We start from the raw sequence: 27464 nt of genomic DNA, 5'->3' as shown, positions 1-27464 counted from the left end.
ATACCAGTAGGCCTATGAAATTTACATATAGGGAGTCCTCAGGTATACGTGTGTTATGTTAAAAAATACTTTCAGGGAATCTAGAACTCATTTTCTCATAGAATTAATGTCATAAATGATAATTGCCCAGAAAACCTTTCAATAGTCTATTTTAAACCAGTAATACATTTCTAGCATTACTAGTGGTATCTCCCCACTCCACCACCACCTATCACAGTTGTACACTGTGTTTCACAAAACTCCTCTGAGTTTATTGAGGAATAGGGATGAAATTGGAGGTTTTAATAGATTGGTATAGGGAGAAGAAGGAAGCACATTAAGTAATTTAGTGACTTAGATACTCTATTGCAATTTGAAAATATTTGGGATGAAAATAGGCTCTGAAAACAAGTGGGAATTTTTGCATATTGTAGATGGCAAACCATATTCAAATTTTGCAGAAATAATTTTTTTATGAAATTGCAGAGGAAGGTTCTATAAATCTCAGTGTTCTGATATTAGTATATTGACTTTTAGTTATATTTGCATATAAAAATACCCATTAACGGGATCCCTGGGTGGCGCAGCGGTTTAGCGCCGGCTTTTGGCCCGGGGCGCGATCCTGGAGACCCCAGATCGAATCCCACGTCGGGCTCCCGGTGCATGGAGCCTGCTTCTCCCTCTGCCTGTGTCTCTGCCTCTCTCTCTCTCTCTCTGTGACTATCATAAATAAATAAAAATTAAAAAAAGAAAAAAAAAATACCCATTAACTCGTAAGGTCATAGGTCACAAACGTGTAACAGCTGTATTTTATATGGCCATCAACAGTATTTTAAGAAATGGAATTTGGATAGATTAGCAAAATTAATCTGATACCTAAAGTACAAGCAATCAAAGAAAAAAAATAATTGGATTTATTCAAGCTTAAAAACTTCTGTACTTTGAAGAACACTGTCAAGAAAGTAAAAAAAGACAACCCAGTGAATGGGAAAAAATATTTACAAATTGTGTGTTAATAATGGTTTAATATCCAGAATATATAAAGAATTCCTATAACTCAACAATAAAAGAACAACCCAATTAAAAAATGGGCAAAGGATTTTAATAGGCATTTCTCAAAAAAAAAAAAAAAAGATATGCAAGAAGCACATGAAAAAGACACTCAACATCATTAGTCATTAGGGAAATGCACATCAAAATCACAATGAGATATTACTTCACACTCACTAGATGGCTGTAATCCAATTAAGGGACAATAAGAAGTGTTGGTGAGAATGTGGAGAAATTGGAATTCTCATGCATTGCGGGTGGATGTAAAATGGTGCAGCTGCTTTGGGTAAGTTTGGCAGTCTCTCAGATAATAAAATCATTTGTTTACCATACAACCCAGCAGTTCCACTCCTAGGTATACACTGAAGAGAATTAAGAGCATATGTTCATCCAAAAATGTATATACAAAAGTTCATAGTTTCATTATTCTTAGTAGGCAAAAAAAGAAAGGCAATAACCCAAATGTTCATCAGTTGATGAATAGATAAACGATGTATTTCTTCAGCAGAATGTTGGTCAGCAATAGAAAGGAATAGAATTCTCATACATGCAACAATGTGGATAAACTTTGAAGACATTATGCTAAAAAAAAAAAAAAAGAAAGAAAGAAAGAAAGAAAACATTATGCTGAGTTAAAGAAACCAGTCACAAAAGGCCATGTGTTGTTGTATGATTCCTTTTAGATAAAAAGTCCAGAATGGGCAAATCCACAGCAAAAAGTAGATGAGTTGTTACCAGGGTAGTGAGGAAGAGGAAATGGAAGGTGACTACTAATGGCTATAGAGTTTTTCTTGGGGGATAATGAAACTGTCCCGGAATTAGATAAGGGTAATGTCTGCACAACTTTGTAAATATATTAAAGACCACTGAATTTATACACTCTAAAATGATGATTTTAGGATATGTGAGTTATAGCTCGATTTTTTTTTTTTAATTTTATAAACCTTTTGGATTTCTATTGAAGTATAATTGACTTATTGTGTTAATCATTTAGGGTATATAACATAATGATTTGATATATGCATATGTTATGAAATAATTTTTTATTTTATTATTTTTTTATGTTATTAAATAATTACCACATAAGTTTAGTTGCTATTCATCACCTCCTATAGTTACAGATTTTTCCCTTGTGATCTCTTAATTAAAAAAAAAAAACACATTATAGATTCCACCATTTCGTACTTTTTTAATACTCATCTAGCCTAGCTTCACTCATTTTACATTATCTCTCTGGCTCCTAAGAACATTTGATATTTGGTAAAGAACACAAATGGTAGAACTTATTTCAAGGTTCATACAGTTTTAGTTTTAATTTGGATAGCATAATGAATTAGATAAAACATCTGTCTTGTCATTCAGCCTACTTAGTATATCTGAAATGTTATCTGCTCTCCTCTACTATTTGTCTACTTATCTACTTTCTAGTCTGAGCCAACCATCACCTCCGAGCCAGCTGCCTGGACTGATACAGTGACCCATTGTCTCCCCTCATCTCCTTTCTCTCCCCGATCATTTTCCACATAGCAGCCGAAGTGCTTTCTAAACCCATCATTTCCCTTTTCTAAAACTCTTCTATTTCTTTTCCCATAGCTTTTTGAATAATGCCCTACAAAGCCAGGTGTGATCTAACCCTGCCTTTTTCTCATCCAGTTCTTGGATAACTTCTTTTTGTTTTATTATTTTCTCAAAATGATAAGCTCCTTCCTTTTCTCTTCAGCTCAGTGCCTTTGTACATGATATCCCCTGTGCCTGAAATGGAGATTTCTTCTCACTTGCTATCTTACGCCTGCCCAGTCTCCCTAGTCTCAGTTTAAATGCCACTCCCTCAGGCAAGGCTTTCTTGATTCTTGAGACTAGATTTGTTTCTCATTGAATTGCTTTTATAGCACCTTGAACTTCTCATTTTTTAATAGTTATTACAAATTTTAATTGTATAATTGTGTTATTATCTGTTTTCGCTGCAAGAATATAAACTCTGTGTTAGTCTTCTTGTCCATTACTTCCTAAACATGATGGCTAGCACTTCATAAGCAGGCAATAAATACCTCATGAATGGAATTACATATTCATTAATGAAAATAATCCTTGTTTTTTTCATTAAGGGAGGAAGAAAGGGAAGATTTTGATACTAGCACTGAAAGCAAAGAAACAGAGCAAAAGGAACTTGATCAAGACACAGTCACTGAGGATGAAGATGACCCAGGATCACATAAAAGAGGAAGAAGGGGTAATACAGAAATTTCTTAAGGGCATGCCTGATTGTTTTAATTAATAAGGCACTTTATAATTCAGCTATCCTGAAATATGTATTAGATTACTTCATTTGTGATTCCAAGGTGTATATGTTTCTTAAATGCTCAACTCATAGCTGTGATAAGTTTTTTAAATGGTGACCATCTTGTTTAAAAAAATGGTGTTGGAAGTTATATTTAGTTTTTATTCTCATATAAGTTATTCTTGAGGGAAGGGTGACAATATTCATATTGTTTTGTTTTGTTTTTTTTAAGATTTTATTTATTTGAGAGAGAGCATGAACGGGGGAGGAGGGGCAGAGGGAGAGAGACAAGCAGGCTCCCCACTGAGCAGGGAGCCCAACTCAGGGCCCAATGTCAGGACCCTGGGGTCATGACCTGAGCAGATGCTTAACTGACTGAGCTACCCAGGCACCTCTTCAGATTGTTGTTGTTTTTTTAATTCAATTTTCATATTGTTTTAATAGGCCCATTTCTCATAACTTCCAACTTTTGGTTAGTCAGCGAGTTTTGTTGAGTTTTTGTATTTACTATTTTATATTAGGCCAAATAGAAATTTTTATTCTATTGCATACTCACTCAACATGCATTAAGTGCCCTTTAGGTGCTAGAAATATAAAAGTCAGTAATGCTTTTAATAGGTTCCATATGCTGAGAATAGAAATCAACTACCTTAAAATAATTTCATGAATTGCTGGATCAAGGGGAATACATTTTTTTAAAAGTTGTTGATACAGATTACTTCTGAAGATCTTTAACTATCTTCATTTAACAACTATTAAAGGAGATTTTTAACTGTATTCTATGCCTATAATTTTGTTGGTATCTTTTTTTTCTAAATTATTTGCTAAATAGTTATTACAAGTAGACAAAATCTGTATCGTGGAGGCTATATTTTCTGATTATAATGCAATTGATTTAGAAATGTAAAACAAAAAGTCTTCATTTGATTAGAGTTTTAAGACATTTTTAAGTAATTGGTCAAAGTAGAAACCATAAATGGAAACTAGAAAATAAAACTAATCTATACTGAAAAAGACTATCAGTACTATCAATTAACACTTGTTTGATACAGTCCCTCTACTTAAGAGGAAAATTTCTAGTTTTAATACCTAGTAGGAAAGAAGAAAGGCAAATTGAGCTAGGTATTCATTTCAGAAGTCAGAGGTAGATAACAGAAAAATCCCTCAATAAAAGGAAACAATAGATATAAGGAGATAATAGAAAGTAAAACTGTAATAGAGAAGAACAGCAAAGCCAACAGTTTGTTCTTTGAAAAAGATATGAACTAGACAAAGCTTTCTTGAAATTGATTTGAGGGCAGGGGGAAGGGAGTCTCAGTAAGGTTAAGATTGAAAAGGGAAGCAGCATAACTATAGATAAAGTAGAAATTTAAAGAAACAGGGACAGCATATACAGTTTTATGGCAGTTACTTTGAGAAAGTGGAGACAAGGGCAGCCCAGGTGGCTCAGTGGTTTAGCACCGCCTTCAGTCCAGGGCCTGATCCTGGAGACCTGGGATCCAGTCCCACATTGGGCTCCCTGCATGGAGCCTGCTTCTCCCTCTGCCTGTGTCTCTGCCTCTCTGTCTCTTTCTCTCTCTCTCTGATGAATGAATAAATAAAATCTTAAAAAAAATTAAAATGAAAACCAGTGCACTGTATGATGCTGATTTTCTCTGCTTTGATCTTTAAAAAAAAAAAGAAAAGAAAAAGTGGAGACAAAAGCAAAATCCTAGAAAAATACACATTATGAGAGTAGATTCATGAGGGCTGCCAGGGTGGCTCAGTTGGGCATCTGCTTTTTGCTCAGGTCATGATCCTTGGGTCCTGGGGTCAAGCCCTATGTTGGGCTCCCTGCTCAGTGGGAGGTCTACATCTCCCTCTCCCCCTACCCTCTCACTCTCTCTCAAATAGATAAAATCATTTTTAAAAAATGGATTCATAAAAAAAAAATGGATTCATGAGAAAATTTAAAATGTGAATGGTCCTAAACCATTAGATCTTGAACCAATATTAAAAATCTTTCTACAGGGGTGCCTGGGTGGCTCAGTCAGTTAAGCATCTGCTTCAGCTCAGGTCATGATCCCCAAAGTCCTGAGATTGAGACCCTCGTTGGGCTCCCTGCTCAGTGGGGAGCCTACTTCTCCCTATCCCCCTGCCACTCCCCCTGCTTGTACTCTTCTTGGTCTCTGTTAAGTAGAGTCTTTAAATAAATAAAATCTTTATAAATGAAGATAAACAAATAAGTAATAAATTTATGTATCTTTAATAAAAATGCCTGTGTCAGGCTTCCTGCTTAGCAGGGACCCTGCTTTTCCCTCTCCTGCCCACTTATGTCCTCTGCTCCTATCTCAAGTATTTACTTATTTACTTTATTTATTTAAATAAAATATTTTTTAAAAAATCTACAGGGACACCTGAGTGGCTCAGTATCTGACTCTTGGTTTTGGCTCAGGTTATGAGATCAGTGTAGAGCCCGCTTAAGTTTCTTTCTCTCCCTCTGCTTCTCCCCTACCCTGCTCCTACTCTTTCTGAATTTAAAAAAAAAAAAATCTTCCTACAAAGAAAACTTCAATCCTAGACAACTTTATAGGTGAATTTTCCCAAATTTTAAAGCAGATAATTCTAATCTCATACAGATGCTTTCAAGCAAAAGAAAGGAAGGAAAGAAAGAAAACTGACTCCCTGACCATCTAAGCAATCTGACAGTACCTAAAATGGGAGAAGTTTAATTCAACACATCATAAAAGGCCAGGCAGCTCACCAGGAATCCAGGCTCTTTCTGTCTTGTTCATACTGCCATCCTTAGGGTTTTGCTGCCATCCTCATGTTCCAAAATGATTTATCCCCATGGCGTCATTCTGGCTAGTTGAAAGAAGGAAAATAGAGATACAACCCACAGGTTACATATAATGCAGAATTCTACTCCCATCTCTTTGATCAGAAGCTTCTTATGTAGCCATACTTCCTGGGGAAACGTTTCCCGCTGGGAAGTGTCCTTCTTTTGAACCGCTAGGTACCTAACTAAGCATTAGGGGTTCTGTTACCTTGAATTAGTGGTTAGTAAACTATAGCCCATTGGCCAAATCTGCCCTGCCTGTTTTTATGTAATCCAGTTAAACTGGTTTTTTACATTTTTACATTTTTAAATAGTTGAGGGAAAAAGAATGATATTTTGTAATACAAAAATTATATGAAATTCAGATTTCAATGATCATGGTTTTAATTGGACTCAGCCATGCTTGTTCCTTTATATATTGTTTATGGCTGCTTTCATGCAGCAGTGGCACAGTTGAGCAGCTGTGACAGAAACCATATGGCCCACAAAGCCTAAAAATATTTACTAGCTAGCCCTTTATGAAAGTCTGCTGACTCGTGCCTTAGAGAAAGGACTGAACATATGTTGGAGAATAATAGACTCTGCCTCACTATCCAGTATGGAGATTGCAGTTTTTTGTGTGTCTCCTGTATTTAAATATACCAGTTTCTTACCAGCATAGTGTATTAATCTGCTTAGGCTGCCATAATAAAATACCACAGACTGGGAGGCTTAAATGACAGAAATCTATTTTCTCACAGTTCTGGAGGCTGGAAGTCCAAATCCAGCAGGATTGATTTCTGGTGAGGCCTCTCTCAGCTTGCTATAGCACCTTCTCACTGTGTCCTCACAGAACTGCTCCTCTGTGCCCACAAGTGTGAAGAGTGAGCACCCTGGTCTCTTTCTTACATGGATATTGGTCCTGATTTACAGGGTCCCCACACTCTTTGAACTCATTAAACCTTAATTACCTCCTTAAGGACCCTATCTCCAAATATGTCACATTAGGGTTTAGGATTTCAGCATATGAATTTGAGGGGCATTCAGTTTGGTCCATAATACAAGGTAACTTAGGATAGCTTTGTTTGTTTTTCTGATGAAAATTTGAAATGTGATAGTGATAATAAAATGTTTAAACTATAGGGAAAAGGGGACAAAATGGATTTAAAGAATTTACAAGACAAGAAGAGGTCAACTGTGTAACAAGAGAGCCTCTTACTGCAGATGAGGAAGAAGCTTTAAAACAGGAACATCAACGAAAAGAGAAAGAGCTCTTGGAAAAAATCCAAAGTGCCATAGCATGTACCAATATCTTTCCTTTGGGCCGAGACCGCATGTATAGGCGATATTGGATTTTTCCTTCTATTCCTGGATTATTTATTGAAGAGGATTATTCTGGTCTCACTGAAGACATGCTGTTGCCTAGACCTTCATCATTTCAGAATAGTATACAGTCTCAAGATCCTCAGGTATCCACTAAAACTGGAGAGTCTTTGACGCCTGAATCTACCTCCAACATTGACCAAGGTCCATGTGATGATTCTGTGCAACTGCCAAAACCAGTGCATAAGCCAAATCGGTGGTGCTTTTACAGTTCTTGTGAACAGCTAGACCAGCTTATTGAAGCTCTTAATTCTAGAGGACATAGAGAAAGTGCCTTAAAAGAAACTTTGTTGCAAGAGAAGAGCAGAATATGTGCACAGCTAGCCCATTTTTCTGAAGAGAAATTTCATTTTTCAGGTAAATTTTCATTGAAAACTTTCTTTTATTTTCTCTCCCCATAATCTCTAGTTCAGGCTTAAACATTTGTTGTAAAGCTATATATAAAACACCTTCTTTTCCATTTGGACCATGCTCTCAGTTTGCAAGTTAGAGAATGTTTGCCAGTTAGAGAACAAGGTTCTCTAGATGTCGCTGGGTTCCACTTGGACGGAGAAACGGCAATGTGTGAAGATCCATCCTCTTCCTGATCTCATTTCCTGATATCTAAGGCACTAAGGTTAACATTAGTTTTAGAAATTCGACATGATACTGAGAGTTCAGTCACTAAGGATTTTGGCTGAGAGTCCAGGGACAGGTTCTCTTAGTGATCACTTCTTTGGAGATTGCTGCAACGGCAGATCAGGGAGCAGCATCTCTATATGATGGCTGGTTCATTGATAACACATAAGAGAAAGCAGTAAGGCATTTGGGGTATAAGTTTTAATATCACTAAACAAGATCCTCTAGGTAAAGAACTGTTAAATTTAGGGGCATATTGTCATGACTACTTTAGTTCTCTTCACATTAAAAACTTTAGATCACAATTTATTTGACAGCTTTATTGAGAATTAGTTCATACACCATATAATCCACTCATTTGAAGTGTGCAATTCAGTGGTTTTCATTATATTCACAGATGTGCAGCCATCACACAATTTTAGAACATTTTATCACCTCAAAAGGAAACCCTAAATTTGTTTTCTGTCTCTGTAAATTCCCCTGTCTGAACATTTTAAATGAATGGTATCATATAATATATGTATGGTCTTTTGTGACTGGGTTTTTTCACTTAGCATAATGTTTTCAAGGTGCATCCAAGTTGTAGCACACGTCAGTACTTCATACTTTTTATAACCAAATAATGTTCCATTATATAGATACATACTACATTTTATGTAACCATATATTAGTTGATGGATATTTCTGTGGCTTGCATATTTTGGCAGTTGTGAATAATGCTGTTGTAAACATTGCATACAAGTTTTTGTCTCAACATATGTTTTCATTTCTCTTGGGTGTATACCTAAGAGTGGTCATGTGATAATTCTGTTTAATCATTTGAGGAACTGCCATACTGTTTGCTGCACCATTCTGTATTCCTACCAAGAGTGTATGAGGGCTAAAAGTTTTCCATGTCTTTGTCAACATTTGGTTTGTCTGACTTTCAGATTCTAACCATTTTAGACGTATGAAGTGGTACTTTATTGTTTTGATGTGAATTTCCCTAATGAGTAATAGTGTTGAACATCTTTTCATGGTCTTATTGGCCATTTGTATATCTTCCTTAAAGAAAAGTCTATTCATATCTGTTCATTGCCCATTCTTTTTATTGGAATGTCTTTTTATTGAGTTGTAAGAAAGAGTTCTTCAAATATTCTAGACTCAAGTTCCTTATTAGATATCTAATGTGCAAACATTTCTGCCCCCCCCCCCCGTTTTTTTTTGCACTTGAGGATTTATTAAATGTTCTTATATCCATTATCTCATGATCATAACTACCACTTTTGGGAAATCATATTTTTTAGTAAGAAAATCATAATAAAGGTATTGGTAACTATTTCAGACAAACCTCAAACTGATAGCAAACCTACATATTGCCGGGGAAGATCTTCCACTGCATATGATTCAGCTCAGATGTCTGCAGAAAGACAGCTTGAATTGAGGCTGAGAGATTTTCTTTTGGATATTGAAGACAGAATTTACCAGGGAACATTAGGAGCAATCAAGGTTTGTATCTGTTCCCATTTTTAATTTACCTGATTACCAAAGTTTTGGTCATATTTGTTAATTTACTTGGTATAGGCAAGGTATGTGTGTTTTGAATAAATACATGGGAGTGATACATTTTTTATGAAAACTCAGTTTCTTCCCCTGTATCAAAGTATATATGAGTAGAGATCTTTCTTTAAATATACAGTATGGCTATCTGCTTTCTTAAATAGAATTTAATGAACATCATTGACCTAATTTTTAATATTAATTTTTAGTATTTTTAAAATATCTGTTTTATGGTATTTTCATCCGAGATGTTAAAATGTGTAAGGATATTTTCTTCTTCCTTGACTAGCTCCTGCCTGCTCTGCTGAGTCTGGTTTGTTTATTGGTTTCTTTGTTACCTTTTTAAAATCTGTAAGTAATTCATGCTTGATATGTGTGTTCTGTTCATTCCTTTGCTATATCATCTGTCACTTTTTTGCTACTATCAGGTGACCAGTCTTAGAATTATGATTTCCCTATATAGAAAGTGAGGTACCAAAGCTTCCATCTATGAATGATATGAATTTCATTTTGGCCACTTAGTAACCTTATTTTTAGATCCCTTTTTGATTCACAATCTGTTCTAGAATATTCATGAATTTTTCATATGTACATTGAATCTCATACTTCGTGGGAACAACATATGCCATTTTTCCAGGTTGATAAATTTGGGTTTTGTTACAGGTTACAGATCGACACATCTGGAGATCAGCATTAGAGAGTGGACGTTATGAGCTGTTAAGTGAGGAGAACAAGGAAAATGGGATCATTAAGACTGTGAATGAAGATGTGGAAGAGATGGAAATTGATGAGCAAGCAAAGGTCATAGTAAAAGACAGGTACAAAAAGGGTTTTTCTAAAGAAACTGTCACTTTTCCTTCGCAGTTCAATTGCAAAATTGAAAATTTTAGTAAATTCTCTTTTTCCTCAAAAAATTGTTTTAAAATCTTATCATGAGTACTTTTAAGACTTGTAACCACTGAAATGATCGTTTTCTTCAACCTCAGGCTCTCTTTTACTCCACTTTGTGCTAGTGTAGCCAAAAGACAGCTTGTTAGATAATGACAATTTCTCAAGCTTAAAAAGAAGTCTTTGGACTTAAGATTTTATTAATCTCAGAAAGTGACTAACTTTATACTATCCATTTTTCTTTTGTGTAGGATAACTTAGTAAATTGTGGTAGGCTTAATTATTATTTGAATTATTAATCAGAACCTATATCTGTATATCTATAGATAGATACTTTGACTATCTTTATAGTTATTTTAGATAACTACCCTTAAGGAGTTTATTATCTAGAAAAAAAGGAAGATATGATACTGGGAGAGGAGACATAGTACTGAAGGCTTTTAGCAAATAGGTTTGTACATTTAAATGATCATTTAGCTGCTGAGATTGGAGGCTAAGGAACTACTTAGGAGGCAGCTACAAGTGTCCTAGCCAGTAAAAATTGAAGCTAGAGAAAAAGGTATAGAGGTAAACTGCCTGGGGGACACCTGGGTGGCTCAGTCAGTTAACAAGCATCTGGCTTTGGCTCTGGTCATGATCCTGGGGTCCTGGGATCGAGCCACACATCAGGCTCCCTGCACAATGAGGAGCCTGACTCTCCCTCTGCCCCTTCCCACTGCTTGTGTTCTCTCTGTGTCTCTCAAATAAGTAATAAAATCTTAAAAAAAAAAAAAAAAAAGGGAGCAGCCTGGGATTTGTGTCCTTAAGGCTCATCATTGGTTATCTACCTAAAACTTTTCTACCTAAGCCTTGTCTCATCCACCTTCCCTCCAAATATTTGCCCTTCTGACCTCCTTAAATGACTTGGTATTTAGTTTAGCTCTTGATTCACGTGTTTATTTCCCTTTCCTACTGGCTTACATAATCTCCTTTGAGATTGAAGAAACTGTTTCTTACACAGATAATAAGCAAGCATTTGGAGGAATAGACTCAAGTCTTACCTAAGTGTAACGTTACGTTTTTAATAACGTAAACTCTGGGCAGCCCACGTGGCTCAGTGGTTTAGCGCCACCTTCATTCAGCCCAGGGCCTGATCCTGGAGACCCAGGATCGAGTCCCACATCAGGCTCCCTGCATGGAGCCTGCTTCTCCCTCTGCCTGTGCCTCTGCCTCTCTCTCTCTGTGTCTCTCATGAATAAATAAATAAAATCTTTAAAAATAATAATAATGTAAACTCTTCCATGTTTTCATTGTAGACTCTTGGGCATAAAAACAGAAACTCCAAGTACTGTCTCAACTAACGCAAGTACACCACAATCAGTGAGCAATGTGGTTCATTACCTGGCAATGGCACTTTTTCAAATAGAGCAGGGCATTGAGCGGCGTTTTCTCAAAGCTCCACTTGGTAAGTACCAGTTTGCACTTCAAAATATTAGTTGTACCTTAAATGATTTTGAGATTGCCCTGTAGGGACAGCTCCCTATAGGGGTGGTTCAGTGGTTGAGTGTCTGCCTTCGACTCAGGGCATGATCCCGGGGCCCTGGGATCGAGTCCCACATTGGGCTCACCACAGGGAACCTGCTTCTCTCTCTGCCTATGTCTCTGCCTCTCTCTCTGTGCCTGTCATTCATTCATTCATTCATTCATTCATAAATAAATAAATAAATACTTTAAAAAAAGAGAGAACGAGATGAAAGAAAAAGGAAAGAAAGAAATTGCCCTATAATAGAAATTTGTGGGCTGACACAATGAAATTGGCTAAAAATTTTAAGATTGTATTTTCATTTTAAAATGTGGGTTCTTTCAGGTGAGATGTTTTAAAATAATACTTAAAAGTACTTTTTATTTTAGATACTCATCTTAATGACTGTCTTTTTATCTATTTCTGTCAATCTTTTCTTTTGTGTTTCATCAAAAGAAAGATTACCAAAACCTGTTACTGGCCAGATTCTGAATAATCAAAAATTGTACATAAATATTTGTTATATAAAACAGAACCCCAAAGAAACTGCTTAAGTGTGGGTCACTGGGACACCTGCGTGGCTTAGTTGGCTGAGCAGCTGACTTAATTTTGGCTCAGGTCATGATCTCAGGGTGATGGGATTGAGCCCTGCTTTGGGCTCCACACTCAGTAGAAAGTCTGCTCAAGGATTCTCTCTCTCCTTCTCCCTCCAAACCTCCCTCTACTCAAACACTCTCATCTCAGATGAATAAATAAATCTTTAAAAAAAAATAATAATGTGGGTCACTAACCTGAGCACCATATGAGAAGCACTGAATCAAGTGTTAAAGGGTACGTAAATGAGGAAATGCTCTATAATTTATGGTAGGATGATAGAAGTGATACTATCTGGATTGTGTTTTAGCAATGTGTTTCAAGTTCCAAATCAACTCTCAAGTCATAACTGCCTTGAACTTCCCTTTCTTCTGACATGTTAAATTAATTTATAAATCATCATATTCAAAGTAGTTTGTATCTCAGTAGTGGGGTGCTAGAAGAAACAGTTTTTTAAACCATATCTTTTTGGTCTCCTATTGAGAGCAACTTGAATTGACTAAAATCCTTTTTCAATTATTTGAATATTACCTTGTTGAGTACTAAGAACAGCTTTCATAAATATATGGTTCTATCAATGTGGATATATTTATAAAATATCAATTTGAAATTGAAGGGTTTATGGCCAGTATCTTATTGTTCTAATAAGCCTTTTCATATTTTTATAAATTGATAATTCCACCATGAGCTCAATGACTCACTTTTCAGATTGGAAAATAGCAGTTAGAGAAATAAGTATGTATGATCATAGCTCACAAAAATACTCATTTATATTTGCTATATCACTTATTTCCCAGTTTTCATTATTTCTTAATAGTTTCTCTAAATTGAACTACATATACAAAGGATCCCTTTCTACTATTTTTTACAACCACATAGGAATCTACAATTACTAAAATTAAAATTTTAAATAAAATTTACTTGTAAATTATGTAACTCTTATAAATATTTCACTACTACTATTAATTCTGTGATTCCAAAAGAGAGAAAACACAATTCTGCTGATTTTTCTTCCATTTCTGAAACTACCCATCAATTAAAGTTGTTTATAAAATCAAGGAGAATAAATAAACAAATAAATAAATAAATAAAATCAAGGAGAAAAATATCAAATTGTTTAATGTGTCCATATTTTCATCAGTATGTTATTAAATATTTAAACATAAAGGGAAAAAGTTAACACTGGGAGATGTTGCAGCTTACAATCTAGTAGGTTATATGAGAGCTGAGAGCTATAGTTCTGCTAGGTTGTATACAGCAGTGTTGGAACATTCATTTCATCCTAAGGGATATAAAAGGAACAATTTTGGGGTGCCTGGGTGGCTCAGCAGTTGAGCGTCTGCCTTCGGTTCAAGGTGTAATCTAGGAATCCAGGATAGAGTCTCACATCAGGCTTCTTGCCAGGAGCCTGCTTCTCCCTCTGCCTGTGTCTCCATCTCTCTCTCTCTCTCTCTCTCTCTCTCTCTGTCTCTCATGAATAAATAAGTAAAATCTTTTAAAAAAAGAAAAAGAACAATTTCAATTTGAAGTCTTAAAAAAGGTGAAATAAGAAAACTTCAACTTACTTTGATGGTAAATGTTGATCAAAGTTTAGATATTTATTATTTATAATATGATTGTTATCTACCATTGCTGCCCCATAAAAAGTTAATAGAATAATTGATGTCTGTAGGTTTTTATATTTTGTTTAAGCCTTTGGGGGATCTGTTTTGAATGGGACCACAAGAACTAGAGGTGCCTCTGGGGTTTGAAGATAATCTAAATATTTAGAGCAAGGTTATCAAGAATATCCTTAATCTGGGGGAGAAATGTGGGTTCTGCTTTATGAATGTTTGAGATAGAATATAAAAATTCTCCATTCTTTTGATTATTTTTCAGCATAGCAAATTCACTGTGGTAGGAATTTTACCAGTTTAGCTTCAGAGATCGTTTCGGTTTTTTTCTTTTTTCCTTTTTTTTTAAGATTTTATTTATTTATTCATGAGAGACAAGAGAGAGGTAGAGACATAGAGGAGAAGCAGGCTCTATGCAAGGATCCTGATGTGGGCCTCAGTCCTGGAACTTCAGGATCATGCCCTGAGCTGAAGGCAGACGCTCAGCCATTGAGCCACTCAGGCATCCCTGTTTCAGTTTCTTGAGGAAGCAAGTAAAATAAAAATTCTACTTAAGTTTCACCTTCCGTAGGATGTCCCTCTTATTCTAATCATTAATACATTAATAAAACTAGGCTTTTTTTTAACTTGAGAAAGATATTCATATTTGAATTATTTTAGGTAAGATCTGTGAGAATTGTTTAAGTTGGAAATCTCATCATTTATAAAGTCATGCTTATGGTTAAATCCTTAAGCAATGAAAAAATCCTCAAACTAACTTTATCAATTTGAAATTAGTTAACACAGAAATTAATAAAGACCAAAGGGGAGATAGAAAAAAAAAAAGGACACGAAAAAGAGAGAGGAAGATCAATCTAGTGTGAGAGTTGGTAAATTTTTAACTTTTTAAAGAATTTTGTCTTTTTAAAGAATTATGATTTTACTTCCTGTGTTGCTGAGTACTGGTTTGAATATTTAGCTTTGGAAGGAAAACCTTGAATTTGATGGTCTTTTTGGAAAGGAATGGGATTGGAGACAGTCTTATAAAATAATAACTTCCTAGCATTTTTCTTCTACATTGCATACCTCAGTTAATGAAACTTTTTTTTTTTTTTTTTTTTTTTTTGCTAGCATAGGGGGATTTATAGGGTGGGAGTTTTTGTGTTATCTCCAGGAAAAACCTACATAGCATGGTCACATGGATTACTATGTAGTAGCAGTTAACAATATGAAGTCTCCCAATGTAATATATGATCATATGACTCTACCATTATTTCATATGTAAAATCCTAATCCTAATTTCTTGAGGGATTTATTTATACTAGCATGATGGAAGATAAAAGAGAAACAAGACACTTCTGCCCTTGGGAGTTTTATAATCTGGAGAAGTGGCAAGACAACAGAAAAATGGAATCAATTGTATACTGTTTTTTTATCCTTATTTATGTACTATATAAAAGCAGAAGCATGTGGACATCCATTTAAAAAGTGGGTGGGATAAAAATTGGACATTGAGATACCACAGATTTAATTTTTTCTTTTTCTTTCTTTTTTTTATTTTTTTAAGATTTTATTTATTCACGAGAGACAGAGAGAGAGAGAGAGAGAGAGAGAGACAGAAACAGAAACACAGGCAGAGGGATAAGCAGGCTCCATGCAGGGAACCTGACTACATCCCAGGTTTCCAGGATCAGGCCCTGGGCTGAAGGTGGCGCTAAACAGCTGAGCCACCTGGGCTGCCCAGATTTAATTTTCTTAAAGCACCTCTTTGATCAAAACCCATAATGTTTCACCAACCTTCAAGTTAAAAATCATTCAGACTGACTTTCAAGGTTCCAAAGGCCCTTCACAGTTTGTCTTTTTCCTCCACTCTTCCACAGTGGCCTATATGCAATCTTATTTCTTGCACTTACCAATAAGAATGTCCTTGGATTTATCCAGAAAGATTTCTTTAAGATCTTTGAACTAGCAATTTTTGTTGCCTCCTTCCTTAGAGAGTCTGCTCAAGCTAGAACTTTTCATGAAGCCTTATATCAAAAATCACGGTAAATAGAAAACACAAAATAAGAGGGTGGAAATAATTACTGCATTTATTTCTCACTTTGCTAATATTTTTCTTCAGCTTTACCTGAAGAGCCATTGACCCATTCGTTTTTTTCCCTCTTCCATCAAGTTATTACTCTCAATTATTTTTGGAGATTCTGATGCTTTTTCAAACTGCTTGGTTCCTTATATTTTCAAACATTTATTTCTTAAAACATTAAAACAGTTACTTTATATTTTGTGTCTAATCAAATATCTCAAGTCTTTATGGGTCAGATTCTGCTGGCTCTTGTCTGTAATGTTTTGTTTCCACATGTGCATTGTAAGTCTTGACTATTAACTGTCATTCCTCAGAACTTGATCTATGGAAATTTCTTTAGAGAGAATTTGCAAAGATGTGTACTTGTTTCTGCCATCCACCTGATTTCACTACCACCTGGGCCACTTTAAAAATCGTATGTTTTTTCAGGTTTTAAACTGTTTAGGCATTGGTTACGTGTTCTCAGGGTAGATTCATTTTCCCTTTCCACTCAACACCAAGGTCCAGATGAGCAGATTTCCATGCTACTTCTTTCTTTCTCCAATGTACCCTTTCCTGCCTTGATGTTTGAAGGTATAGCCTTTTGGAGTCCTAGCTTTTCAGAAAGGATTCGGCACATTGGGTGAGCCCTAGATATCACGTCCTGTCTCTCTCATCCAGCCCAACAATCAAACAGAAGCTCAAGACTCAACTAATGTTTGGCAGATCTGCTCCTTTATGACTTCAGCTCCTTGTATATATCTTCACTCTCCCAGCTATATAAAAAATTTCTTAAAGGTAGGGACCATAGAATGAATTGTTTCATATCTTCTAAATTGTTGCACACAGGAGGAACAGTATAATGCAGCAATAATGATAACAGTAACAGCGTTTACTACCTGACAGGCATTTTACTTGTCTCATATATATCATCCCACTTAATCTTCCTCACAGCCCTCAGACTCAGAGGTAGATGCTATCCACATATTACTGTTGGGAAACCTGAGGCCGCACTCAAACAGGGGGGCTAGTACTCCCCTCGAAGCAGACTGACTCCAGAGCCCACATTCCCTTTAATCATTATGCTACTGCCCAAGAGGACTTTTTTTTTTTTTTGAGGATAATAGTAGGAAATATCTCATAATAAGAACAAACTATGTTTGGAGTCTTATAAACCTTGTAGAAATTGGACATTATGTGGTAGTCCTTTCATAATTAAGTATAATGTTTTAGGAATATAAGGTGGTAGCAATGATGGAAGATTCACTGAAGAGAAAAATCACATGCCAGTGTTAAATGATAGATTAATGGCATCTAGCCAAATGACTCTTAATAAATCTTAGTCCAGAAGACAAAGAAATGATGTTATTAATGACAGAAACTTTCAAAGGTTCCTATATAAATATTAATGCTGAAAGTTCTTTTGGGAAGTGGAGTTTTAGCATTTTTTTTACCTCATTTAAAAAAATATTTTCTTAGAGATAGAAGACAAGAGAGTTAGCATTTCTATATAATTGATATTTTTAATAATAGCTTTATTGAGATATTTGCATATATAAAATTCATCCTTTTAAAAAATGGATGGATTCAGTGGATTTTAGTATATTCACTGTTACACAGCCATTCACCATGATCTAATTTCAGAAAATTTTCATCAGCCCCAGGAGAAAACCTCTTATATGATTGATATTTAACTTAGAAGTATTATCCTTGATTCAAATGGATACTAACTGATTTGTTATCATATTTAGCTAGTTCTTTAAGTCAGGCCAAGCATTGATTAAAAACCACTAGATTGAGAATACATTGCTTAAGTTAATTCTTCTCTTTTTAACTATTGAAATCCCCAAGCTTTTGATTTATGGATTTAAGTAATTCTTTATATCACAAACAAGCTATGGCTCAGCAAATATTTTCTTTAACATGAGGTTTTTGTTTTTAATATCAACACGATCTTTTTGTTAAGTTTTAGAAGAACTTTAAAATCTAACCTGTTTAAAATACCAAGAAAATAGTTCTAGGAGATGTCTGAGGTTTGCCTAGACACTTAAATTACTTTACCCTTTCATTTAAGATGCCAGTGACAGTGGGCGTTCTTACAAAACAGTCCTGGACCGTTGGAGAGAGTCTCTGCTTGCTTCTGCTAGTCTATCCCAAGTCTTTCTTCATCTCTCCACCTTGGATCGTAGTGTGATATGGTCTAAATCTATACTGAATGCTCGTTGCAAGATATGCCGAAAAAAAGGCGATGCTGAAAACATGGTACTTTGTGATGGCTGTGATCGGGGTCATCATACCTACTGTGTTCGACCAAAGCTCAAGGTATTTTTCCCCCTTCTACTTCTTAGATGAGGATTGAGTGATTGAGGTTTTGAGTGACAGATGATTAATAATCATTTCTGTGATTTGTCAGACTGTGCCTGAAGGAGATTGGTTTTGTCCAGAGTGTCGGCCAAAGCAACGTTCTAGAAGACTCTCCTCTAGACAGAGACCATCCTTGGAAAGTGATGAAGAGATGGAAGACAGTATGGGAGGTGAGGATGATGAAGTTGATGATGATGATGAAGAGGGTCAAAGTGAGGAGGAGGAGTATGAGATAGACCAAGATGAAGATGACTCTCAAGAAGAGGAAGAAGTCAGGTAAGTCCTAATATGCAATAAAATGAGAGTTTGTGAGTCATAACTAGACAATCTCTTGACTACTCAAAAACAAATGGAATGATTGGGGCCGATAACTTTTTAAAAACTGGTATATAATATAGTGTCCTTACGTTATCCTTGCTTTAGTATGATAAGCATTTGAAGTTATTCCTGAGGGAATGTAGTACCTATGTGAGTTTAGCCAGGTCATAAAATCCAATAGAAGTTGATGTTTGCGTAGGAATACCAATTCAGACCCCCCATTAAGTTTGATTTTACTGAATTTTGTGCCTCCAGCGCAAAGAAACATTCCAAAGGATATTTATGAGATAAAGTGAATGCAATTTCCCAGTGCCCCTCTTGCTTTCTCAAGGAGGTATACTCAAATATGGGTGATCTTGGCATCTACAGAGAGAGAAAGAGATCTGCCAGGAAGCACATTATATTGTTAGACTCCTACCACATTAGCAGTTAGAAGCAACTTCTATACATAAGCAGGTATTCCGCAACTTAGCAAGCTGTGTCACTCAGGCCTAATGAATTGGGTGAGGACCTGGTTATTCCTGCTGTGGCAGCACTAGAGCATTCTCCCCTTTATTGGTCCCTAAGACCTCTCCACCTTTTTAACATCTGAACCCCATTCATGTGGAATCAGGAAAGTGAATTAAAGCAAGGGCAACTTCAAACTGACAAAGTACAAAAAGGCCAATCTGCAGAGGATAGAGAGAACTACCCTGCTTATTTTAATTAGGTTGTTTTTTAATAGCTCCAACTAGTAGGAACCATCGTCCTTGTAGATTATAAGGGCAGTATTTGTGTTAAACATAAAGATGATAAAGAATTTGGAAAATTCCAGGTAAACTGGAAGTCCAGGTATGGGGAAATGGATAAAAAGAGGCTCAGTAGGGTTGTTTCATCCTTGTCTATGACTTGAAGACAATTAAAAGATCGAACCTGGGGGGCCTGGCTGGCTCAGTCATTGAAGTGTGTAACTCTGGATCTGATCTTGGGGTTGTGAGTTCTAGCTGCATGTTGTGGGTAGAGTTTACTGAAAATAAAAGATTGAATCTAGTTTTGTATTTTACAGTAAGAATCAGAAGATGGCAGAAAGATTCTCAGCATAGTATTCAGGAACCACAGATTTAGGGCCTATTTTAGTTGCTGTCATTGACCAAAACTGTAAATTACCTCACCATCAATGATAATGAAAAGTAATGGTCTCCTGTAGCATAAGGACACCAAAGAAATATATGTAGAATCATTGGCTGAATAGTAGAACAAAGGGAATAGGGATAATTGTATGTGTATTCATTTCTCTGTAGAATAATCATGTTTTCTAACAATATTTACAGCCCACCAAAACGAGGAAGACCACAAGTCAGATTGCCAATTAAAACAAGAGGGAGAATTAGCACTTCTTTCTCAAGTCGTGGCCAACGACAAGATCCTGGAAGATACACTTCTCGGAGTCAGCAGAGTACACCCAAAACAACGGTTTCCTCTAAAACCACTGGTAGAAGCCTTAGAAAGATAAGGTCTGCTCCTCCAACAGAAACTAAATCTTTAAGAATTGCTGGTCGTTCTACTCGCCAGAGTTATGGCCCACTGCAAGCAGACGTATTTGTGGAACTACTTAGTCCTCGTAGAAAACGCAGAGGAAGGAAAAGTGCTAATAATACACCAGAAAATAGTCCCAACTTTCCTAACTTCAGAGTCATTGCCACAAAGTCAAGTGAGAAGTCAAGATCTCTAAATGTTACTTCAAAACTTTCTCTCCAAGATAGTGAATCCAAGAGAAGAGGAAGAAAAAGACAATCTACAGGTATAAAGAAGTCTAATTTAAATTCCTCTTACCTAAGAAAATGAAGTAATTTGCAAATATTGAATGTTGAGATATTTTGGATCATTTTTTAAAGGCTGTCACTAGGATATACAAGGTTATTAGCAACCTGGCCTAAAGCGTAATATTCATCAAAGGGGCAGCTATTTGGGGAATAAGGTAAATTATATTATGAGTATTTTTTAGTGATGTAGCAAAGTAGTTGTGAGAAATGACACATTTCATTCTTTTCCACCCTTTCCTGCTTTAAAACACAACATACTCATTATCACCTAAACAAGCTACATTGTCTTAGGGGTATTTGGTAAGGTTCCTATCTGATGTACTGATTTTGGGGGCAGGGGAGAGCTGGGGGAGTGATATTATCATTAGGGAGTGATCACCAGCCATCTTTTTAATTCTGATAATTGTTGTTTATAGTAATCTTTATCCAAATTTCTTTATTTATCTCTTCAATTCTATTTTTTCCTTTAATGCCAGTAGTAATAAAACTTTGCTATTTCCAAAAAATGAAATTAGACATAAAAAACGATACTGTTCCTTGAAGAATTATAGATAGGTTGTATTGCATTATTCAAATACATGGCAGGATTAAGGAGTTCATTGGTGAAAGAATAGAAGACAATTAGTCTGTTGATGCCATCACCAGACTGTCAGGTTTGGGGAGGCGGTGCATTGTATCAGGTAACTTAGCACCAGAGGTCTAATTTAGCTTTTCCTATCCCCTTATCTGTTTTGCTCTTCCCCAATTCTGAACTTCAAGCTATTTGGAAACATAGCATACCTAAAACATTTGTATTTTTTAAAAACTCTGCTCGGAAAAAAAATTGGGGAGGCACCTGGGTGGGTCAGTTAGTTGAATCATCTGCCTTTGGCTTGGGTCATGATCTCAGAATCCTGGGATTGAGACCTGAGTCATGGTCCCTCATGGGGAGCAACCTGGCCTAAAGCATAATATTGGTGGAGTGTCTGCTTCTTCCTCATCTCCTCCCCCCAACTTGTTATCTCTATCTCTTAAGTAAGTAAATAAAATATTTTTTAAAAATAAAGGAAAACATTTTGTTAATTGATTTGTGAAATTACTAACCTGGTTCCAATGACAAAGGGGGCAATGTATGGATTTACATTTAAGTAGAGAATTTAAACACCTGAATTCATAATATGAACTATGCTACCTTTTTCTACTAATTCATACACTTTAGATTTCGTTATATATACCTTAGGTTTTATGAGAAAGCATTTTGCTTTCAGAAATCCTCCATATAAAATTAAGACAAGAGATGCATTTGGGTATCTCAGTTGAGGGACCAACTCTTGATTTTGGCTCAGGTTGTGACCCCAGGGTTGTGGGATCAAGCCCTCCCTCAGGCTCTGTGCTCATGCTCATCATGGAGTCTGCTCGTCCTCCCTCTGCTCCTTATCCACCTCCCTCTCTCATGCACTCTCTCCCCTCAAATGAATCAATAAATAAAATTAATGATAATCTTTTATTTTATTGTTAAACATCTAATTTCTACCATGCAAGGTAATTTATAAAGAGGTCTACTTGCTAGATCTGAAAAGATTGTTTTCCTAATGATGTGTTTCAGAAAATTCTGCAGAATTGCTTGCTTTTTATTATAGTTGAAAATAGATTTTTAATAAAATGGGCTAAAATATAATCTATAAACTTTCTGTTCAAGGAATTTTATATTACAGTGTTTTTACAATATGTTCCCAGTGAATGTTTAATTAATTCAGAAATTTTATGATCAAAAGGAAACAGTGGAGGCACCTGGCTGGCTCAGTCAGTGGAGCATACGACATTTGAGTGCCACATTGGATATAGAGACTAATTAAAAATAAAATCTTTAGGGGCGCCTGACTGGCTCAGTTAGAAGAGCATAGGACTCTTCATCTTGAGGTTGGGAGTTCAAGCCCCACCTTTGGTGTAGAGGTTACTTAAGTAGACTTTTTTTTAAATTAATAATCATAAAAATAATAAAAATTGATAATAAAATCTTTTTTAAAACAAAAAGAGAGGGATCCCTGGATGGCCCAGCAGTTTAGTGCCTGCCTTCAGCCCCAGGGCATAATCCTGGAGTCCCAGGATTAAGTCCCCAGTCGGGCTCCTTGTATGGAGCCTGCTTATCCCTCTGCCTGTGTCTCTGCCTCTCTCTGTGTGTCTCTCATGAATAAGTAAATAAAATCTTTAAAAAAAAAATAAAAAAAGAGGGCAGCTTGGGTGGCTCAGCAGTTTAGCGCCGCCTTCAGCCCCCGGCATGATCCTGGAGACCCAGGATCGAGTCCCACATCGGGCTCCCTGCATGGAGCCTGCTTCTCCGCCTCTCTCTCTGCATCTCTCATGAATAAATAAATAAAATCTTTTTAAAAATTAAAAAATAAAAAATAGAGTGAACATTAGATTTTCATATTTCAGAATGTAGGCTAATTTATCTCATTAATTACATATATAGAATGTTAATTTTCTGTTTGAAGATAGGCTGTATTTATATACCTGTTTAGCTTGTAGTGATCAAATAATTTTCTTTGTCATCACCTAAAATTTATTTATTTAGAATCGTCTCCTATGACCCTGAATCGAAGGAGTTCAGGCCGACAAGGAGGAGTTCATGAATTGTCTGCTTTTGAACAACTTGTTGTGGAACTGGTACGGCATGATGACAGCTGGCCTTTTTTGAAACTCGTTTCCAAAATCCAGGTAATATTATTAGACTCGATAAGACGTATTCATGAATATTATCTGATTTAGTCTGCATGGCAGTCAAAACATCCATTAGTCACGATACACTTTGCTTTTTAAACACTTGGAAAGTTAGTTTCTAAATTGAAAAAAAAGGGGATTAGAGAACATCCTCCGCTCAGTTCCTTCCAATCCTATGACTGATTCTCATGAAAAATGACAGTATGTTGTGTTGTAATAGCTTCAATGTTTTTATTCTATGTAATGAATATGAATAGATTTAATTCAACTGTGTACTATTGATATTTCTGTTATGTAAAACAGCTGTTCTCAAACTGTAGCATACACTAAAATCACCTGGGATGTCTTGTTAAAACGCAGGTTACTAGGCCTCATTCCAGAGTTCTTGATTCACTAGATCTGCAATGATGCTGATGGGGCTGGTCTGGAGACCACTGTGTGAGAAAGATAGGGACTCTTAGAAAACAAAGAGGGCCTAAAACTAAGGCATTTGAGATGGTGCTGGAGTTATTTATATACGTGGGGCAAGTATGATGTGCTACAGCAGATATGACAGTGTTATACTGCTATAATAGAAGTTATAATGGTCTTCCAGAAGTAGAGAAAAAAAGGAGATTGATTTGAGCTTTTCAGAGGGAGAGAATACCAGGAATTTGAAAGTTTGTTATGGAAGAACTGTTTGGTCCGGTCATTAAAGATGGGTGGAATTTCAACAGTGAGAAATGGAATAAGAACATTTCGGGAAAAGGGCATGATAAGTTAAAGACCCAGAAATGAAAATATGGGAAATGATGGGAAGTTTGAATGGAGCAAAGGGTGTGTTAGAGAGATTTCTGGAGCAAGAATGTGAAGGATTAATTACCATTGAATAGCATCCTATAAAAATTAAATCTGTTTGACTCTAATTCATTTTTCCTGAGTAGTTTTTGTGCTAAATAAGTTTTGTTATGTACATTTTATTATTTATTACAAATGCAGTAATGCTCATTAAATAACTATATAGATACATATATGTTTCTCTTTATTTTTTTATAGAAATATTTTCTTCCCTTTTTTTTAAGATTTTATTTATTTATTCATGAGAGAGACACAGAGAGGGGGCAGAGACACAGGCAGAGGGAGAAGTAGGCTCCACACAGGGAGCCCAAGATGGGACTTGATCCTGGATCTTCAGGATCAGGCCCTGGGCTGAAGGCGGCGCTAAACCACTGGACCACCCGGGCTGCCCATATGTTTCTCTTTAGAGAGAAATAGAGTACACAAGCAAAATCACAAACTTTTTCTTTTCACAATAAGTTAACATTTTTTGTAGTATCAAATAAGCTTCTACAACGTTATAGTGACTGAAATATATTATGTGGTTTTAATGGGATCGTAGTATTCAAAGGTTAATATTCCGTTGCTTTTAAGTGCAAAACTTTCACATATTTGACCACTTATCTCTGATAAATCTTCTATAGGAGAGATATATTTGAATTATTTTACAGGTCCCGGACTATTACGACATCATCAAAAAGCCCATTGCCTTAAATATAATTCGTGAAAAAGTGAACAAATGTGAATATAAATTAGCATGTAAGTAATTTATGTTTTCCTCTAATATTTTTGCTTAAAGAGGTAAAGACTGTGGGTTTTTTTTTGTGTGATTTAAATGATGTATATTAATGTGATTGTGTAGATGGCATCCCAAGAGGTCTCTTAAAATGTTTGTCTATGGATATGGAGATGAAAGATACTGGGTAGGAACTGAATGAGTTAAATATTTTGTAGAATCTGGTCTTAATAGAAGTTCTGTGTAATCATCTAATGTTCCTAATTATGTAATTGCATAGTTTCAATAGAACAATTATAAAGCATTTTAGTTAATAATTTTAAGTTTTAGTTCTGCTACCTTGTTGTTTCAGAGGCTTCAATTTCTAAAGAAAAGGGTGGGCTTCGTTTTCTTAATGACATTTCCAGATATGATACAACAAAAATTATAATTTATGTACTTTTATTCTAATTTCTTTGGTTTTTTTCTTTCTAGCGGAATTTATTGATGATATTGAGTTAATGTTTTCGAACTGCTTTGAGTACAACCCTCGTAACACAAGTGAAGCAAAAGCTGGAACTAGGCTTCAAGCATTTTTTCATATTCAGGCTCAAAAACTTGGACTACATGTCACTCCCGGGAATGTGGATCAAGTTAGCACACCACCAGCTGCAAAAAAGTCACGAATCTAATTTTGTCCTTCTAAAGGATATATTTGAGGAAAACAAATTGTTCACGAAAATGGAACATTAAATCATGCTCAAAAGCAGACATATATATATAAAGCAATAACAACTGATTGACCACACTGAAGTGTGGCCTGCACTATATTCTCAATTTTAATATTAAGCACTCAGGAGAATGTAGGAAAGATTTCCTTTGCTACAGTTTTGCTCAGCATCTAATAAGTTTGATAGATGTATTGGATATAGTACTGGTTTACAGAGGTTTTTGTACATTTTGAGATCATTCATGTGTCCCAATATCTTTGAAAATATTTTTTCATCTGTGATTTATTTTGTCATTGATTTTTTTTTAGAAGTGTGGTATTAAAGGAGATTTATCTAAACGGATAAATCTTCTATAGCACAGTTTAGAAAAGTATATATGTCTAAGAATTGTTTAATGAGCACATTCTTTCAACACTACACATGAATGAATCCAATTTTATATCCTTGAAGTGCTGTACCAGTGCTGGCTGGAGGTATTAAGTCTGAGTTTATTAACTAGATATTTATTTAGCATTCAAAATAATTTGTGAATTTGTTTTGTATTTATAAAATTTGTACCTGGAAAATGTTCTTTAATTTTTTAAACATTTTACTGTGTTTTTGTTTTATTTCTCTAACTTCCTTAATGATCAATCAATAAAAGGTAACACCCTCCCTTTTCCCTGACAGTTCTTTCAGTTTTACAGAACTGTATTACAAGTTTCTATGTACAACTTTTTAAGTGTACAAATAAAATGATACATGTTTTTCAAGTATTCTGAATCTGGAATTTTTACAAATCAGAATTGAACTATTACATGTGATCCATACAGACCATCAGAACTAATGTTTTATTGTACCTGCGTCTGTAAGGCAGTGATTTGCACCTTTTTCAGCCCAGACCCTTGAGGAGTAAGATATCTCCATTAGTAACAGTAACCATCTGTGACAGGGATTCTCAGAGTAAAAGGAGGAAAGAAAGTATAGGATATGCCAGGTAAGTTAAAAAACACCACTCAGAAATTTCTTTTAAATAAAATAGGAAGTGCTATTTCTTAGGTGTGGAAGATACATAGGGCCTCAGTTTCATGGGGGTGGCAGGGACAGGGGACAGAGAATCTCAAGCAGACTTAGGAGTTGCTGTTCCTTTTCAGGATGCAAAAGGCAGGTGTCCTCTCCAGGGCTTTATTGGAAGGCAGTAGAATCATCCCTCTATTTTCTCATCTAAAATCTTGACAGACGGGGGTGGGGGGAAAAATAAAAATAAAAGAAATAAAATCTTGACAGTACTATATTCTCATTTAATTAGGCTTGTTTATTGGGTAGTTACCCCTGTTTTGTGTCTTTCTCATTTGCTTTGAGATGATCGACTCTGGATTCTTTGCATGAATATCATCACAACTGTAACTTTTGGTAAATTTGTAATCATTTCATATGCCAATTGTTTAATGAGCACATTAAATTTCTTAGAAAATCTTATTTAATAGTAGTTAGATGTTTAGGAGAGAATTCTAAAATATAATTGCACTTCCATAGTAAATTATCTGAGGGGCGCCTGGGTGGCTCAGTCAGTTAAGCGTCTGCCTTTGGCTCAGGTCGTGATCCCAGGGTTCTGGGACAGAGCCCCATGTCAGCCTTGTGCAGGCTCCCTGCTCAGTGGGAAGCCTGCTTCTCTCTCTTCCTCTGCCACTCCCCCTGCTTGTGCTCACTTGCTCACTTGCTCTGTCAAAATCTTTTTTAAAAAATAAGTTATCTGAT

General features: G+C 35.7%; 1 protein-coding gene across 4 annotated transcripts in view; it reads left to right on the top strand.

The window, feature by feature from the left end:
• Nucleotides 1-26482, top strand: part of BAZ1A (bromodomain adjacent to zinc finger domain 1A) — an 89416-nt gene extending 62934 nt beyond the window's left edge. For all 4 annotated transcript variants that reach the window (XM_077909014.1, XM_077909012.1, XM_077909013.1 and 1 more), the window contains 11 exons: nt 3135-3259; nt 7248-7844; nt 9430-9593; nt 10308-10462; nt 11828-11976; nt 18356-18603; nt 18695-18921; nt 20274-20743; nt 23320-23462; nt 24953-25040; nt 25492-26482. In XM_077909014.1, the coding sequence (XP_077765140.1) occupies nt 3135-3259; nt 7248-7844; nt 9430-9593; nt 10308-10462; nt 11828-11976; nt 18356-18603; nt 18695-18921; nt 20274-20743; nt 23320-23462; nt 24953-25040; nt 25492-25688 (2563 nt within the window). In that variant the 3' untranslated portion in view covers nt 25689-26482. The remainder of the gene's footprint in view (nt 1-3134; nt 3260-7247; nt 7845-9429; nt 9594-10307; nt 10463-11827; nt 11977-18355; nt 18604-18694; nt 18922-20273; nt 20744-23319; nt 23463-24952; nt 25041-25491) is intronic.
• Nucleotides 26483-27464: the final 982 nt, after the last annotated feature.

This window comes from Canis aureus, chromosome 9, assembly GCF_053574225.1.
Source record: "Canis aureus isolate CA01 chromosome 9, VMU_Caureus_v.1.0, whole genome shotgun sequence".
Lineage (NCBI taxonomy): Eukaryota > Metazoa > Chordata > Mammalia > Carnivora > Canidae > Canis > Canis aureus.
This window is presented reverse-complemented; position numbering and strand designations above follow the sequence as displayed.